The sequence below is a fragment of the Blastomyces gilchristii genome (assembly GCF_000003855.2).
Source record: "Blastomyces gilchristii SLH14081 genomic scaffold supercont1.17, whole genome shotgun sequence".
In the NCBI taxonomy this organism is placed as follows: domain Eukaryota; kingdom Fungi; phylum Ascomycota; class Eurotiomycetes; order Onygenales; family Ajellomycetaceae; genus Blastomyces; species Blastomyces gilchristii.
Genome location: NW_003101666.1, coordinates 296,309 through 314,237, shown reverse-complemented (window position 1 = coordinate 314,237; position 17,929 = coordinate 296,309). Strand labels below are relative to the sequence as shown.

The 17,929-nt window shown below is 46.2% G+C and overlaps 6 protein-coding genes across 6 annotated transcripts; 3 read left to right on the top strand and 3 right to left on the bottom strand.

Annotated features, from left to right (window-relative positions):
- Positions 1–183: 183 nt before the first annotated feature.
- On the bottom strand, positions 184–3,463 carry BDBG_07003 (PNS1 protein). The gene is made up of 2 exons (XM_002622446.2): positions 1,965–3,463; positions 184–1,877 (listed from the first exon to the last, which is right to left on the bottom strand). The coding sequence occupies exons 1-2, from the start codon at positions 2,262–2,264 to the stop codon at positions 531–533; spliced, it is 1,647 nt and encodes a 548-aa protein (XP_002622492.1). The 5' UTR covers positions 2,265–3,463; the 3' UTR covers positions 184–530.
- Positions 3,464–3,466: 3 nt separating this feature from the next.
- Positions 3,467–7,901, bottom strand: BDBG_07001 (uncharacterized protein). The gene is made up of 6 exons (XM_031722882.1): positions 7,507–7,901; positions 7,352–7,420; positions 6,951–7,273; positions 6,790–6,895; positions 5,053–6,729; positions 3,467–4,949 (listed from the first exon to the last, which is right to left on the bottom strand). Exons 1-6 carry the CDS (start codon positions 7,527–7,529, stop codon positions 4,865–4,867), a joined length of 2,283 nt encoding a protein of 760 aa, XP_031579905.1. The 5' UTR covers positions 7,530–7,901; the 3' UTR covers positions 3,467–4,864.
- Positions 7,902–7,989: 88 nt separating this feature from the next.
- On the top strand, positions 7,990–12,261 carry BDBG_07000 (hsp70-like protein). Its single transcript, XM_002622443.2, has 4 exons — positions 7,990–8,290; positions 8,374–8,503; positions 8,610–8,675; positions 8,793–12,261. The coding sequence occupies exons 1-4, from the start codon at positions 8,264–8,266 to the stop codon at positions 10,598–10,600; spliced, it is 2,031 nt and encodes a 676-aa protein (XP_002622489.1). The 5' UTR covers positions 7,990–8,263; the 3' UTR covers positions 10,601–12,261.
- Positions 11,702–16,534, bottom strand: BDBG_06997 (uncharacterized protein). Its single transcript, XM_002622440.2, has 4 exons — positions 16,396–16,534; positions 16,096–16,257; positions 12,304–15,978; positions 11,702–12,237 (listed from the first exon to the last, which is right to left on the bottom strand). Exons 1-3 carry the CDS (start codon positions 16,451–16,453, stop codon positions 15,122–15,124), a joined length of 1,077 nt encoding a protein of 358 aa, XP_002622486.1. The 5' UTR covers positions 16,454–16,534; the 3' UTR covers positions 11,702–12,237; positions 12,304–15,121.
- Positions 12,310–13,371, top strand: BDBG_06999 (uncharacterized protein). Its single transcript, XM_031722881.1, has 3 exons — positions 12,310–12,548; positions 12,690–12,919; positions 13,075–13,371. The coding sequence occupies exons 1-3, from the start codon at positions 12,357–12,359 to the stop codon at positions 13,127–13,129; spliced, it is 477 nt and encodes a 158-aa protein (XP_031579904.1). The 5' UTR covers positions 12,310–12,356; the 3' UTR covers positions 13,130–13,371.
- BDBG_06998 (uncharacterized protein) lies at positions 13,407–16,466 on the top strand. Its single transcript, XM_031722880.1, has one exon. The coding sequence runs from the start codon at positions 13,688–13,690 to the stop codon at positions 14,594–14,596; it is 909 nt and encodes a 302-aa protein (XP_031579903.1). The 5' UTR covers positions 13,407–13,687; the 3' UTR covers positions 14,597–16,466.
- Positions 16,535–17,929: the final 1,395 nt, after the last annotated feature.

The following is a 17,929-nucleotide window of genomic DNA, read 5'->3' as shown; positions in this document are numbered from 1 at the left end:
GCTTAACAGCCGCGCTTGGCTTGCTCTGAAACTTTAATTTATTTTCAACCTCGGACCCGAAATAAGGGCGTGACCAGTCTTTCATAATGATTGATTTTAGAGCGGTAAAAAAAAGTGGAGCGGCCGGCAAGCTCTTATATACCTTGTTGGAGATCATTACTCCTTCAAAAATGTTTCGCTTGAATGGGAGCGGCCTAAAAATAACGCTAGTTCTCCGGTGAGCTGAAACAAGTCACTGCTTGTTCGAAAAGTCAATCAAGTGAATGATAAGCCGGCCATTTGAGATTTTCTAACGAATGTACATACTCCTCGAATGGAGACAGAAAGACACTGAGGGCGACAATGTGACAGGCCGGAGAACCATTTCTAGTGATAACAATATGGAAGCGACAATATAGTAGACAAAGGAAAAAACTCCATCCCACAGTGATTTTCGTAGTCCAAAATCAGACAATGCCGAACCCAAAGCACCAAGTGCCAACAACCACCCGGCAGACTGCTCTGAGGCAATGGAAGGGAAAAAATAACAATCAGGGATTGATCGTATTCTGTATCCGAGGGTAAACCCCCAACAGGGCCTCCCACAGATCTGGGTGCCGCGTCGCAAGCGCTTCCGGCTCCAGCCCCATAGCCATAAACATTGTATCCACCCCACTGATCACCGGTGTCATATAAGCTTTACAGATCTGAAATCCAGAGAGGAACGCGTATGCCATGATAGCGGGTGTGAATCTCCCACTTTTGTTGAAGTCCGGCACCGTGTATCCCAGCTCAATGTAAGATACAAAGGCACAGAGATACCCAACAAAGAGAGACCCCATAGTAATAGTGGTTCCAACAATACTATCGTTGACAAGGGCGTCGATACCGCGGTATTCCATCATTTGCCACGTAAACTTAGCGGCTGATCCATAGGGTTTGCCGTACAGAGCCATATGGGAAAATGCATATCGATTGAAAGCTAGGGTCATCCGTCGAAGTGAGCTCATAACTCCTCTTACAGCATGAGATGTGGCTCTCCCAATGATAGTTTGACCGATAGCTTCTTCCTGTCTGAATATGGTGCATAGTTGGCGGAGCATATCAACCACCCCGACGAACAAGCTCCCAAGGCAAATGCTACCAAAGGAGTAAGTGATGGCCCGTCTTGAAGCGCCTCTCAAAGGTCGCTTTGGCATCTCGTCAGAATTACCACCATAAAAATACCAGGAGCCATACACTCCAGCGACTGTCGTGTGCATGGTACTCTTCATCCACTCGGTAAACCAATAGGCGGAAAGCACCATAAAAGTCATTAGTGTCTTCGTAACAATGGATTTACATCTGAGATTATGACAAAGTGGGCTCGCCTTGTTTTCGTCTGGGTCGAATGCAATATAAGTCGTGACGAGCGTCACGAAAAGCAACGCGGAAAATCCGGTAGTAAGGATACTTCCAATAATACTTATCAGATTCACCGACCCATGCTGTCTGGCCACAGCGGCTGACGATCGAAGCAAGACTCCCGTGAAAGGGATTCGTGGTATCCAGTTCACGAAGTAGATAATCGCGAGGAGTCCAAGGCCAGAAAAAGTGCCTCCGATAGCCCATTGGCGCCTATAGAGATATACAGCACCGGTACCAAAGCTCGCACTAACATTCAAGAATCCGGTGATCCAAACCAACTTATCCGGCAAAAATAAGAAGATCGAAAAGTATAGCCCTGACGCGGAAAAGGCGAGTGGTAACGCAATGCTGAGAAGCAGTAACACATTCAAATCTAGCGCGATGCTATTCGATGGACCATTGACGGTATGGCCGTCAAAGTCGACGCCTTTCATGTATCTGTCGATGACGAAGGAGGAGAGGGAAATGAATGCCAACACATTTAATAGAAACTAACGGGAAGAAAGAAGTGTCAATGTTAGCAAAGACCCGCAGGTCAACTTATAGCAACAAAGAGAACGAAAAATTGGTAAACCTACGAGGACGCTTGCCCATACGTCATGATACTCCTTTTTGTACAGTTTGAAAACCTCTTTGAAAGTCGGATCGGGCGGTCCATCAGCGTCTTCCTTCTTTTTCCGACGAAAGAGTCGGGCCAGATTGATTTGTTGGAAGGTCACCGTAAGATTGCCCATGGAAAATTTTAAGGCGGGCCATGAGATGGAGATGTTCTTTTTCTTTTTACCACCACCGTCTCCTGCAGCAGTAGCATCAGCACGAGGCTGTTCATCGCCATTGTTTGCACCGACATTGTCCTCTTGGACTGGGGTTTGGGACATTGTTTAAAACATGTGTATACACAGAGTGGTATCCAACGTGGCCAGGGGGATAAGAGATATCAATTTATCAGCAAGTAGCGCAGAGTAAGAAATGCGCCAAATAGCATGTTATGCTATATACTATAGATATTGATGAAGTGTGATAGAGTGTAAACGCGGAAAGTTAAAGAAAAAAAAGCTCTGTCTTGCGCAAAGTCTTATCCCATTTCGTACCTACGATAGGCAGGTTCCTCATGGTCATATCGGGTCGACGTTTCCGGTTTGGGTATAGATAAATATAACAGAGAAAAGATCTTATTAGGAAATTAGGAAAGTCCAGCGTATATAATTGGAGGAGGTCGTTCCTTCCCATCAAATCCGATCCTTATCCCCACCGCCCAGATGGATCAGCTCAAAGTCTTACTCAGGATTCAAAGCCTCAGTAATCTGCATGGCGCATTCATAGCTACCGTCCGGCCTAGCGAGTTCTCCCCAGCCTATTATATTAACCAAGGGTCTGGTCGCGTCTTCAGTGGCATGGTGAGTTCACTACCAATGTATTTGCCGTTGGGAGGGTAGGCCCACTTCCCCCTGCTGGTGTGAAGTTTTGCAAGGAATTGCTGGAAAAGAATATTACATCTGTCCGACAAGTCCAAGGTTCACAAAATGAGGTGACGATGGCAGCATAGAGGATGGGCAAGCCAGTTGGTAAGAAAGGTTTCACATATCCTCACCGTTGCTTGAAGCAGGCGAAAGCGAGGGTAGAAGATTGGCTGAGGCCGTTGTGGCCGCTAGGATTCCGCAAGTTGCACCAGATGAATAAGGCAATGTATCTCGATGTTGCATGGAAATCAATATTTAATAAGCGAACGGCATTCTGGAATCCCTTTCACTGGAGAGAGCAGATAAACCGGACAACTTCCAAATATTATTCGCGCCCCCGACTAAAAACCAAGAATGGGCAGAAATATCTAGTCAGATTTCGCCTCAAAAATCACCCGCAAAATACTCCAACTGTCTGTACGAGGAAGTCCAAAATGACAGTGGATGTTCCGAGCTCAATATCATAAACGGGGCTTAAAGAAACTTGGCTCTGCAGCGGTCTGGAACGGGCAATAGTTATGGAAAAACCCAGCCCCATACACGAGAGCAAGGATTGCACCGAATAATAATCTAGTTACTCACGCCATGTTAGAAGCTTCATTGGTGTTGCGAGCCACAACTTGACGTTGAGGTAAGTAATAACATGTCTCTGGAATTATAAGGGGAATATCCGAATCACTTGGCTTCTAGCGAACTAATTGGCGCGCGTTTAACTAAGTTAGTTGACTAAAATTAAGCGGGTGCCCGAAATGGTAATTTCAGACCTCACCTCGAACATGGCGGTACTGGAATCATGAATAATTAATAGGTTGCGGTTCGAAGACCATGATTCCAGGTCTTCATTTCAGCGCATTATATTACGAGGGAAGTATCAGCATAGCCAAACAGTCAATTGAACATACATAGATATGTCAAGTTGTTTAACAAAGAAAAGAATGACAAGTACAATTTTAAAAGAGAAATGAAAAGCGAAAACCCATATTTTGAGAGTGATAATAGATACAAACCCAACCACCACAATATGAAGGGAAGAAGAAAAGCGGAATCCAAGATAAAAAAACCAGAATTAACAGAAATAAAGGTAACAGTAAGAACTGGGATTACCCAGGAATTTAAATGACAAGGACAAAAAAGAAAGTTTGTTGTTTCGCACTGGTTTTTGTGTGCTTGTTGGCTGATGGCTCAAACAAACTCTCAAGTGATATATATACATTCAAATTATCAATTTACAAAGAAACGAAAAATAAAAGAAGAAGGAAGGAGAAGGAAAGTAAAGACAATACCAAAGAAAAAAGGGAATTTCGAAATTCATTGAATAGATGCGTTAGCTGCTTGTTAGTCAAGTAAAGAAACGAGCAAAAGAAAATGAGAAAAACTAGACCACGCAAAAGAACCAAAGGCATACAAACAAAAAATCGAAAATAAATAAAAATAAATCATGGAAGGCTGAAAAGACGCCCAACCTCCAAGCCCTACCATTGTGTTAGTTTGGGGTTACATAATTGACGCTATATCCGATCCCGCTCGCTTCACTCCAGAAAAGAGAGAAAAAAGAAGAATGAAAGATAGAACGTACAGAAAACAAAAAGTGGGAAAGGAATAGGAGGGACAAGGTTCTGCTGTGTTCATCAGAACAACAGAAACTACAGGGGACAATGATGCTCAGCAAACAAACCGTTTATTTACAAAAGGGAAAATCATATGCGAGGGGTCATATAGTCACTGTTGGTATTTTAGCAAAATAGATAGAATTTCGTCATCCGTGGTGAGTAATAGGGATCGTGCTTCGTAATTGATTGATATTTGCGCTTCTTCTCAATGGTCGACTCAAAAATATCGCGTGGAAAATGATAATAAACGAAGATGTTTGGAGGGAAGGGACGAGCGCGGGGAGTAGCAGGTGGGCAACATCGATAGAATGAAGTGTTTGACACTCGCTTGGGTAGGCAAGGTTGGAACTGCTTCGTTCCTATGGCATGGTTGTTTATCCTTGCATTTTGATTTTGAAATTTATTTCTTCATCTGCATGAAAATCCAGGAAACGTTTTTCGATCTTGGACGTTGAGCTCGAACTGGAAGATTCCCTGCACAGTTCCGATGAACCTAATAAATCGTAAACGGCTCAGTTAGTTTTCCGAGTATCCGTATCACAATATATTGACACCCCATGTGTGAAATATTATATTTAACTGTATAGCAAACTTACAAGGTCCGCCCATCGGCACCCCATCCAATCCCTGCAGTCCCTAGTCCCCGCGCCCGCTCGCGACTGGTCGACTCAAAACTCCCACCATCAGCAAGCGCTGTGCGAACCCAACGAGGTGTCCGAAGCTGGCCTACTTCCATGCGACGACGATATTGACCTAGCGTTGCACCCGTCCCCGTCCGCCGATTTTCCTCAACCGCCGCCTGTCGTCGTAACCGGGTCCGCTCCTCGTGGGTTGAGATCCCCGTTTGGGTCTCTTGCCGTTCTACAGTGGGGTCTATGCGGTCTGCTCTTCGTGGGATGGACCTCGTGCGGTGCAGGCGCATTTGTTGGGCTTGGATGGCTAGGGGTGCGGCTGGAGCGTCGGGCGAACGGTTAAATAGTACTCGTGTGCGGGGCAGTTGCCGACTGCTTGTGAGGCCATTTGCGCTTCCATTACCATTTGGCTGTTCGCTGTCAGTGGATTGTGCTGTGCCGCTTCGGCCAGCGGCATTTGAGCCGTCGGCATCGGAAGGGTGATCTGGGGGATGTATAAGTGTCGGCGACTGCGTCCACCTTAATGTGATAGCTGCCGGGTTGCCTCCATGGGCGGGCAGCAATGCAGGAGTTAGCCGCTCGTTGTGTGGTTGTGTGATCGAAGCTGGGGGGCGTGGTGGTGGTGGTGGCGGTTGAACTGTTGCTCGTACCCGCTCTAGGTGGCGATCTCCACCATAATCAGCGCGTAAAATCCCATCAGCAAGTCCCGGAGAGGACACGCGAGGAGAGCGGTTCCCAGTGTGTGCTTCCATGAGCGACTCGGGGCTCAGGAGTCTTGGAATCCGTGAAGATAATACTCCGTCGTCCCATTCAGAGGCATTCACGGAATCGACAATATGTCTTTCTCTATAGCCCATTTCCCGTAACAACTCTTCACGTGATAATTCATTTTCTGAATCGCCGCTTTGCAGCTCCCTTTGCGCTGCAGCATCTTCAATGATATCCACTAGGTTGTTCAGCCCCTCATGTTCAAGAAAGCGATCAGCTTCGTCTGAATCTGATGGCGACTCCTGATCATCTCTGCCTATGCGCGTCCGCACGATTTGCAGTCCTGGTTCGTCTAGATCAAGAGATATAATCTGGCGGCGGGAAAATGCCTGGCGGATATCTGCTACCCCGGCTCGTCCATAATCTTCCACCCAGACAAGGAGATCCCAGGGCCGAGGAGAGAATGACATGGACCGAACTGCACCGCCTTCAAAATAGGATCGGGATGACTGAAACACGCAGACAATATCCTCTCTCCCACCCGCATCTTCGGGATCCGTGTTCAGGATGCTTTTGATGTCGAAGACCGTGATGATCCCGGCTTGGGAACCAACAGCACAAAGATGGCTAGCTGGGGAAAATGCAATTGTGAAACAACAACAGTCATCATACTGAGGATCTGCGTCTAGTTCCACAGAGCGGATTAACGGCCAGTTCCATCCCATGAGCATTTTATCACTATGTCGAACAGGGACTCGGTTTTCAGGTGATGGTTCAATTCGGTAGAAGTAGATACGATTGGCATCACCAACCGCAGCGAGAAGGTTCGAATCCGGTGAGATTATAGCGTAGTTCATGCATATCGGATGGCGGATGCTTTGAATCATTTCCGAACGTGTAAGAGAATAAATGCTCACTGTTGTGTCATTGTTACTAGAAAAATGCATCCGATGTTAGTGACAGACACAAGAGTTCGGGGATGACAGTTTGTACCTAAGAACTGCGACATCTTCGTCCGCATAAGTATGATTGATAGCTGGTAGGCGATGGATTGTCACAGAATTGACAATGCTCCCACCAAATTCATGTATTTTTATATCTGAAACGGTCAGCGCACCGCCTCAACAAAAATAGCAGAGTAGGTAGAACCTCACTGGAGCTTGACGGTGGAAATCGCGGCCGAGCAGGATCTAGATCAACTGGTAAGGGACTATCTACATCTGCTCGCAGAGGAAGCATAGCACGTGGAGCCCCAGAAGTCGGATCGCCAATCCTAATGAAGGCACAATCCCCATGCTCCGAGCCTCCAATTGCAATCCAACCCAGACCCGCGGTCAGACATTTTGGCGCAAACGGCACGACAGCAATCTTCTCACGTTTCCTCGAAGAAATGTGAAGGGCAAATATCTGCCTTTCTACGGCGACATATATTCGATCCGGATCAGCTGTGCTAATATAGTGGCGTAGTTGGTGGTGTCTACATAAAAGAGTAGTTAGCATCGTTCCCTTCCAGGTGTAAATATAGCCACGAGCAAGCAAGTAAACCGGCACTAACGTATTGGGGATCTTGATAGGGAAGAATTTCCGGTGGTTTGGAAGGACAAGGCATTCAGTGGGTCGGTAACTTTGTGTGAACATTTGGAGGTCAGTAGAGAGCTCTTTAAGCCTAGTGACGAGGAAGAGATCAAGGCGGCTAACTATGGTACTCACAGCAATGCGGAGTCGAGCGTCATGGTGACAATAAGAGCAAGATCGCTAGGGTCATTGTATTAATGAAACTTGAAAGGCTAGGACGCGGCCATATTAAGTAGAAGATGGGGGGCAACAGGTAGTTGTACTGGATAGTGAGTCGAGGCGCGGTGGAGATTGCCTTTTTCGATGACGGCAGACCCAACCGCGGCGGAGTAGCGAAAGGTTATGTATGGAGCGGGAGATACTGGCACGCGCAAATAGTATGGGGAAGTATTGTACATTCAGCTACCCAATTATATCACTCCAGCTCCATGCCCAGTGTAGGATAAGTAGAAGCTTAACTGCTCATTAATAAGGATATCATTTGCATACTTAGAACGTGCACATACATCATGTATGTACAGTACATGCACAACCCACTTCATCTCGTTTAATGTAAGTTACTCCGTAGTTATTCTGCACAATGTGTCGCTGACATAATATATTAGTCATCTACCACATCAACCTCAACCTCCCGTCTTCTACCGCTTTCGACAGGTCGCCCAAAACAGACTAGCGTCACCTCCGTCCTTTTTTTCTCCGTTCAAATTTTTCTTCTTCACATTTCCTCCCAATTCAACATCTCCTCAACATCTCATTATCTCCCCCATTCCCATCTTCTCCCACCCGCCCTTCTGTTTAACTCCTTTCCCTTCTCATCTGTAATACTATTGTCTCTATATTCTCACTTTGTATTTTATTTTCGATCCCTTAATACTTTGATTATCCTCTCATAATGCTTGCGTCCCGGTTCTCCCGTGCGGTACGTGTTCTATCACCGTCTGGATTTAAACTCACCTGGACTTCATATAACAATGTCAAACTGACTTGAATTCGTTCAATTAGCTTCCTCGCGCTGCCCCCTCTTTTGCCCGTTCATCCACCTATAAACTTCCCTCTACATCCTTCCGGAGATGGAACTCGACAGAAGGGGGAGAGGAGAAGGTGAAGGGCCAGGTCATTGGTATTGACTTGGGTACGTATTATCTCTGGACAAACTCTGACCTCCATTATTCTAGCGATGTTATATATTGTCAATGCTCACGGGTGTGCGTTCTGAGCTAACCGACGTGATTGACTAGGTACCACCAACTCTGCTGTTGCTGTCATGGAGGGAAAGACCCCAAGAATCATTGAAAACGCTGAAGGTTAGTTGAGAGTCTTATTCTATCCTTATTTCCGGCGATCACTCGGCTGGAAAAATAAGTAAAATAAATAAATCACCAAAAATCACCAAAAGATTGAAACTGACATGTTTCTTTCAGGTGCACGGACAACTCCATCTGTTGTTGCTTTCACCAAAGATGGCGAGCGACTCGTTGGTATTGCTGCCAAGCGTCAAGCTGTCGTTAACCCTGAGAACACCCTCTTCGCCACTAAGCGTTTGATTGGACGCAAATTCACTGATCCCGAGTGCCAGCGAGACTTGAAGGAGGTTCCTTACAAGATCGTTCAACACACCAACGGCGACGCTTGGGTTGAGGCTCAGGGCCAGAAATACTCGCCTTCCCAAATCGGAGGTTTCGTCCTCCAAAAGATGAAGGAGACTGCTGAAGCTTATCTCGGCAGACCTGTGAAGAACGGTGTCGTCACTGTTCCTGCCTACTTCAATGATTCACAGCGTCAAGCTACCAAGGATGCTGGTCAAATCGCCGGTCTCAACGTGCTTCGCGTTGTCAACGAGCCTACCGCCGCTGCTCTTGCGTACGGTCTTGAGCGTGAGCAGGATCGTGTGGTCGCTGTCTACGATCTTGGCGGAGGTACCTTCGATATCTCTATTCTTGAAATCCAAAAGGGTGTGTTCGAAGTGAAGTCCACCAACGGCGATACCCATCTCGGTGGTGAGGACTTCGATATCACCCTTGTTCGCAACGTTGTTCAACAGTTCAAGAAAGAGTCCGGTCTTGATCTCTCCGGTGACCGCATGGCTATCCAGCGTATCCGTGAGGCTTCTGAGAAGGCTAAGATCGAACTGTCGTCTGCTCTCCAAACCGAAATCAACCTTCCCTTCATCACTGCTGATGCTTCCGGTGCCAAACACATCAACTCGAAGATGACTCGTGCCCAGCTCGAGGCTCTCGTGGAACCTCTGATTGCCCGAACCGTCGAGCCCGTGCGAAAGGCATTGAAGGATGCCAACCTCCAAGCTAAGGACATCCAGGAGGTCATCCTCGTTGGTGGTATGACTCGTATGCCCAAGGTTACCGAATCCGTGAAGAGTATCTTCGGCCGTGAGCCCGCCAAATCTGTCAACCCAGATGAGGCCGTTGCCATTGGTGCCGCTGTTCAGGGTGCTGTTCTCGCTGGTGAGGTCACGGATGTTCTCCTCCTTGATGTTACCCCTCTCTCTCTTGGTATTGAGACCCTTGGAGGTGTCTTCACCCGCCTGATCAACCGCAACACGACCATCCCTACCAAGAAGTCTCAGACCTTCTCCACTGCTGCCGATTTCCAGACTGCCGTCGAGATCAAGGTCTACCAAGGTGAGCGTGAGCTCGTTCGCGACAACAAGCTCCTTGGAAACTTCCAACTTGTTGGAATCCCCCCTGCACACCGTGGCGTCCCTCAAATCGAAGTCACCTTTGACATTGACGCCGACTCCATCGTCCACGTCCACGCCAAGGATAAGGCCACCAACAAAGATCAGTCCATCACCATCGCTTCCGGCTCCGGTCTCTCTGACTCTGAGATCCAGAACATGGTTGACGATGCTGAGAAATATGGTGCCCAGGATAAAGAGCGCAAGGCCGCCATTGAGGCTGCCAACCGTGCCGACAGCGTCTTGAACGATACTGAGAAGGCCCTTAAGGACTTCGAGGACAAACTCGACAAGACTGAAGCTGACCAGATCAGAGAGAAGATTGCCGCTCTGCGTGAGGTCGTTGCTAACAGCCAATCAGGCGAGGCCTCCATCACCGCTGAGGAAATGAAGGCTAAGGTTGACGAGCTCCAGAACGCCAGTCTCACCCTCTTCGACAAGATGCACAAGGCCCGTTCCGAGGAAGGCCAGCAACAACAACAACAACAATCGACTGAGAACCAACAGGGTGGCGAGGGCGAGAAGAAGCCATAAAAATCTGCATGTCATCTTGAAATCTAAGGGAGAAAAACGAAAGGCAATTAACCGATATTTCTTTTTCCTTTTCTTCGCATGAATTTATTTCCTTTGTCATTTAGAGGTTCTTTTTCCTTCTTGTGAATTTTCCCTCTCCTATCTTTGTCATCATTCTCCCATTTCATTTCGTTTCCATGTACACATACCAGCCTTGTTGCGTTCTTTCCATTTAACGCGCCCCATACTTGGTGTTGGAGTTTGTTTATCTTACGTGTGTTTTACTTTACTTCCTCTGCATAATTAACCATCGTCATCTTATCCTCTTCTCGACAAAATGTTTTATCTATATGATTTTTTTGTTCACGGTCACCACGGAATTTGGGAGGGGGAAGAAGGCGAGAAACCCTGGCTTTTCTGCGATTTTTTCTTAGTTTGTTTTTCCTACTTTTCCTTTCATTTTTTGTCAAATGGGTGAGGAGCGTGGCGGGTAAAACAAAAGGCAAAAAAAGAAGTATCTGGTGTTATTTCTCTGGATGTCGGACGAAAAGTGAGCAGGGAAACGGGGGAGGTGAAAGGTGGTCGGACTTAACCATAATCCAACCGAGTCAGGAGCCGATCCATCCATGTCTGCGCTGGCGCATCTCATTGTATAGCGGACAACGGCGTCTGGATGAGCATGGTTTGGGTGGGATTGGTTTGAGTTAGGATGGATGGGATGGTAGAAGTGCAGCTTTACATATCAACCACCGTCTTGCCCTCAACTCTCGACTCTCCTTGAAACCCACCCCGCCTTTTCCGCTATCGAATGATTAGAATATAGCAATTCTCCTCTCTTATAATTTATCAGTTGGCTTTCATATAGCATTTCTATTTCCGTGAACTATTCCGTCCTTCTGGTGCTTCTCTCCCTTATGCTTTTCTCTCCTCTTCCCACTCTCACTTGCCGTGTTCGGTATTTCCCCTGTAGTCCTGATTCACATGCGGGATAGCCGTCAGTCCAACTCGCTACCGTTATACCTTGTATCCCCCATTCCCTAACTTCCCTCCACTCCGCCTTGTATATATATGTTTGGAAACTTGTAATATGCAAATTCACAGTTGATATGTTATCACTACCGAATTTGCTTCTAGTACTACGTACTGAAAGTGAACAAACAAATCATAGCCCACTCAGCTGAGAATACATCTGCACTTTCACAGTCAGTTATAGTTAACCCAGTTCCCACAGGCAAAGTCTTCCTAATTCACTCTCCCCATCTGTGAATGCATATATTACAACGGCCCCAACTCACTTAATTCATCTAAAGAGAAACATCGAGTTGGCACGCAGCTTTTCATATCATCAACACTTCCCCTTCGCAACGTGCGCCCGCCCCATTCACTCCTTCCACTCACTAAATTTGCACGAATTCGTCTCTAGGAATCGAACCAATTAGGAGATAGGAGCAACGGATAAAAGATAAAAAGGCGAGAACATACGCCTTTTATCTCACTGCTCAGTTTGCTAGTTTGCAATTTCAGCCACCCTTCATACTACTACCCCTTCATATACTTCGCTTCATACAGAGCATATCAATTCCCATCCCTCGAAACAGCGGCAGACTCAACATCCAGATACCGAAAGGAGCAAAAGGAAGACGAGAGGCTAGCCCGTTCTAAAACAAGCAAAATCAGCAACAAAAAAAAAAAAAAAAAAAAAAAAAAAAAAAAAAAAAATCAACCCAAAATCTGCCTCTGCACCTTCTCTCGCACACGAGCGGAAGAACCCAAAAAAATGTCGCCCGTCGCTCTGAGCAGCATAACTAGGCGCATCCAAAAACACCACCAGCGTCGAATCGAACTATACGTGCAACGCAACAAAGTCCTACGCGAACGCAAGACTGCTGACATGGTTCTAGCCCAAAGGCGCAAACGAGAATACGAGGCGTTTATGGGGGAGATTGCGAGGGCCAATTATAGGCAGCGGGTATGTTGATATGTACTTCCAACTTTCTATGTTCATTGTCCATTTTATCACTTCAATCTTTTCTTCTTTTTTTTCTTTCCTAGGTTCATTGGAAGGGGGAAAAAGCTGATGTAAACTTTCTTTTTTCCTATCATTCTTTAGAAGTTACGGGAGGTGCAGGTCCAGTTTGAGAGAGGGTTTACAGATCGAGAACGGTTCTTACTGGCGAATCAGGCTGTTGCGGTTGCACGGGCTCCTAGGACGGAGCAGAAGGAGAGGAGGAGAGAATTAAGGAGGCGGATTAGGAGGTTTGAAAAGGTGGCGAGGCAGACGGGGCTAGCAATGATGGACACTTGTCAGTATGTTGTCCAGCCGAGGGATGTGGCTGTGAGGTTCTTTGTTCCCCTCCCATATTGATAACAAGCCCCCGCCTTGATCGTGGCACAGCGGGAGCAGGCTCTTCCTAAAGAAACCATTTTATCTAATTTTCCCACGTATGCTAATGCTCTAACTGCCCGTGCCGTATTTGCATAGCCGTGTACAAAAGCGCCATGGAAACCTGTGTTGCTGCCATCATCGAGATCACGAAATGTCCTCCCTGACAGTAGCAGGGTCAGACAAGTGCCAACTTCCTTCAGGACTAGTATCCAATATTAAACTAGAGTTGCTGAGGAAGGAAAAAGGTGGCGGAGAGTGAAGAGGAGGGCGATTAAAATATGTTACCGTGCTAGTGAGCGGTAGGAACCAAGGAGTAATACACCACTCCCAATTCCCAGCTAATCGCAATTGTACTCTTATTACCATAGGCACGCAGAGTAGTTTAAATAATATCTCTTCACAGAAGACACATGGATAGCGACCTTGCACACAGAAGGAAGTATTTTAGGGGGATCATTGCTTTATTTGGATGTTTTCCGCATGTTTAGCGCGCACCTTCGGGTTGACAGCGGGGCGGAGCGAATTTGTGCGGGGAAGTGGAGTCAGCCGCTGACATCATTCTGCGGACAGCCTCAGAGGGCAACAACAACAAACACATATTCGTTTAGGAAGAGATAACTATAAATAAAACTTTCAGAGCCCTTCAATTCCCTTCAGTATTTTATAGAATATATCATCTGGCCAGGTCGTACTCAGAAAAAAACAAAAGTAACTTCAAAACCATGTCTTCACCTTCAACCCCATCGTCGAACCCGTTTATCGACCTCCCCGAAATCATCCTCCTCTGCAGAGAACAAGTGAACATAACCGCTTTCCAAGACGCCCTCCGCAAATATTGGCCCGCTCTCGTCCTCTCCTCCTCTTCCACCACCACCACCACACCAGAACCAACCCAACAACCCCATCAAAAAATAAAAATAACCCCCCTCCAGAGCCGCCTCGAGTTCGTCCCACCCACACAGCCGTTCGACCTCGTCGTCTCCCCCGCAAACTCCTACGGCCGCCTCGACGGTGCCTTCGACGACGCCATTTCCCGCGTCTTCTGTCTGCCCCACCACAACTACGACACTCTAACCAATGCCGCGCAGAAAACGCTCTACGAGCACTGGCGCGGCTATGCTCCTCCGGGCACCTGCACGCTTGTGCCGTTTCCGGAGGAGATTGTGAAAACGGGCCGGGCGCTGGGGGGCTGTCGGTGGGTGGCGCTTTGTCCGACGATGCGCATGCCGGAGAATGTGGTGTGGGATCGTGAGGTTGTGTATAAGTGTGTGTGGGCGTTGATGGTGGAGGTGGAGAGGTGGAATAGGCGGGTTAGGGAGGGCGAGGAGAAGCGGGGTCAACAGGGGGTTGTGGGAGTTGAGGGGGAGGAAGGAAGTAGGGAAGGGGAGGGGAAGGAGGAGGAGAATAAAAAGAAGAGGATTGATAGGATCTTAATGCCTCCGTTGGCGGTTGGGGTGGGGAATGTTAGCAAGGAGCGGTGGGCGGCTCAGACCGTGTTGGCTATGAAGCATTTTGTGGATGCGTTGGAGAGACCGGAGAAGTGGGCGAACTTGGACTGGTTGGAGATTGGGAAGGGGTCTTTTGAGACTGAGATGACGTGGAAGTTTGAGGGGATCATGGGGAAGAAGTAGGTAAGGGGGTAATGTAATAATGTCCGTACCTGTGGCTGCCAGAGGGGGGAAGATTCCGAATGCTCGTGATTTTTGGGAGTTTCAAGGGGGGGGAATATTCTACTTCGTGTAACCATTGCGGAGAATCCCGGCCGGAACTCTTGCGCCTCAGGGACCCGGTGGATGGGGTGCAGTTACATTTTGAATCAAGGGGGTGTTTCTGTTTCGCACACCATGGGCATGTTTCATCATCGGTCGATGAATAATTTTACCAAGTCGTAGAAACAAATAAATTCCCGAAGTGAAAAGGAGCTGGTGTACAGAATAAAGGAGCATCGAACAAATTATGACAAACACAGCAACAGTCAACAGCTAATTTCCGAATGCCCTGGATATATCAGAGCAGAAAGTTTACACAATCAAATCGACAAGTTACATTGCCCATTCATCCTCATAATACACTTCATTTCTGTTTCCCCACGATGTTCCATACAAACGCTGAGACACGTTGGTGTACACGGATAATGCACGCCAACCACGCCCTTCCTACTCCCTCAGCACAAGCACATGAACAACATACCCCGACCCACCCTTCAATCCCAAGCCCTCCCCCATCCCTTTCCCAAGAACCTCATCGCTAACCCTCCACACCCGAAACTCCGCCAGCGCCGCGCGCAGCCACGACTCAAACACATCCGGCACCCGCAGTTGCTGTGCAATAACGCATACAGTTGGCCGCCTTTTCGACGCGAGCGGTGTTGGTGGTGGTGCGCCCTCAGGCAGGGACGGAGGCGGTAGTGTATAGCCAGGCCGCAGCCGACAGATATCTGCGCAGGTTTGCACGAAAGGATCGATTAGGGCGTCGTTGTAGATGCAGTCGCAGGCGAGGAGGAGGTCGAAACCCGGGTCTTTTTCTACTTCATCGCTTTCTTCTTCTTTCGTTTTTTCTGATGATTGAGTAGAGGAGGGCTTGATGACTTGTTTGAGTGTGCATGGCGAGTCAAGCTCCCAGTCCAGCGCAGTGAAGGTTACGTTTCCTGTGCTGGTGGTGTCCGGGCGGTGTCGGGAAGGGGATGGGGAGTGTTGATTTGAAGAACGGGTAGATGGCGGTTTTCGAGGGCCGCGCCGGGATTGGCGGTGCTGATCATTACGGCGGGGGGCGGTGGCGTTGGCATTGGCTATAGTGTTTGCTTCGAGGTTTTCCTTTAGTAGTTTGTGGACGTATTCTTGGTCTGTAGCTATGTAATGGCTAATAGATGGGGCGAGTGTGAGGGCGATGACCCCAGATATCCCACAACCAAGCTCGACAACGGTAGAGTCCTGGTTTAGGATTGATGATGTCCAGAGGGTATTTTGTTTGGAAGATAGCCATTCTGCGACGAAGGGGGTGATTTTCCATAGAACTGAAGGCGGATTGATATTTTATACTGGGTTAGAAAACGGGGCATTTCGTTGGCAAACCAGTAGGACATCAAAAGGTAGATCGGCTTGGAATAAACGGACTATTAAAAAAAACATACCCGCGCCCGTAGTTCCCCCTGAACGGGTTGAGGAGAGGATAGTTGGCGATTGGCGGATTTGAAAATCACGGCCGTGGATAGTGAGGCTGATGGTACTCGCACGAGAATCAATAAAGCCTAAGTTCTGTGAAGGGATTTCCTGGGAGAATAGTGAAAACGCTTCTATAATTTTCCCCAAATAAAGAGGGAAGATACTTTGTTTAGTATGCGCCTAGGTAGCAGGGAGGTATGGTATAAGGTACAACATCCCTTGCGTATGTACACTTATGTACCTTGGCAGCCCTTTGGTTGCTTGCTTACCTTCCTCAACATCCTCGACTTCAGGGCCAATCGCCCGTAAAAATTCGTGGAAGTGCATGATTGATTGGTTGAATGGTGGCCAATGTCACTCCATGTATATCAAGCGGATATCCATTTTCCTTTTCCTTGCGGTTTGCATCTGGAAGCATCACAAAGTTAGCAATGGGCGCTCGCCTTTTTTACTCTTGATTTTCTGGTTTCTTTGATTTTTGACAATTCACACAGTGCCGAGGTATCAACTAACTACATCGCATGAATAAAACCATACGGGAAGAACGTAGGGTTAATTTACGGTGATTACACCGTGGATCCACCATTCCACCCGTGTCACGTGTCACCGATTGTAACACATGTTCCATCATTATATTCAGTGACATGTCACTGAATATTAAATGTCAAGATAATGTTGAGACAGTGCAGAACTTCCTAACATCATCATGACACTACTCAGTAATCATGTAATTGACAGATGTCATTATCAGAATACTACTAAGATACTACAAGACACTGTATACTGTTCTGTCAGTGAAATCAATACTATTAAGCTAGTTAGTTATCTATTACTCAGTACAACAGCTGTTATTCATTAACTATCTATTCTATCTAAAGAAATGAGATATCTCAATTGTAATGTAAATATCTTATTATCTGAGACTTATATACTAAATAATCATTATTTTCATCACTATTCTGTATTAAAATGTTATATAATACTGTCTTTCAAATTATCAGCAGTCTGATAATAGTGTAATTATCAGAATTCTCTTGTAAAATCAGCAGATTCAGTAGATGATTATACATGATATGATGTAGAGAAATAAGTGTAAAGAAAATTCACTTAACTTCTTTCATTTCATAAATAAATATGATTATAATCTGATCAAGCTCTGTCTCTTAATATTGAATAATATTCTCTTTTATAATGTGGCGGAACCGAAGCAGTGACTAGTCAGTGATGTTATGTAGAGATAGTTGTTTAAAAAGCTGTATAAGTGAGCTTGACTATCTTGCTTGAATAGCAAGCTTGTAGACTACAGAGTTATTACAAGAATATCACAGATATGATACTTAGTATACTAAGAAGATTATATAAGAAACATAGTAACTCTTATATATATTTCAGTAGAAGAAAAATAAATTACTGACTTCTTTAATAAGAAGTCAGTATCTAGTTATTCTATATAGATAATGAGCTGATACTCTTCTTTCATTCTGTAAGTGAGAATAATCAGAGTGATATCTCAGCAGCATCTTACTATTAAGAAAGAGTAATCTGCTGATCTTGTATAAAAGTAGAGTTTTTATATTCATTAATCAGATCTTTCTATGATATATCTAAATAATGTTATAGAGTAATTGAAAATCAGTTCAAACAGAATGAAATTATCTGTATAAAAGTAATAAGCTATATGAAACTGCAGTAAGATCTTAATATAGCTAGAAGTATAATAATACTCTATTCTTTAAGAGTATAGTTCTGATACTCTTAAGATTATCAGATTAGAAATTATCTTTATTATATAGTAACAGTTAC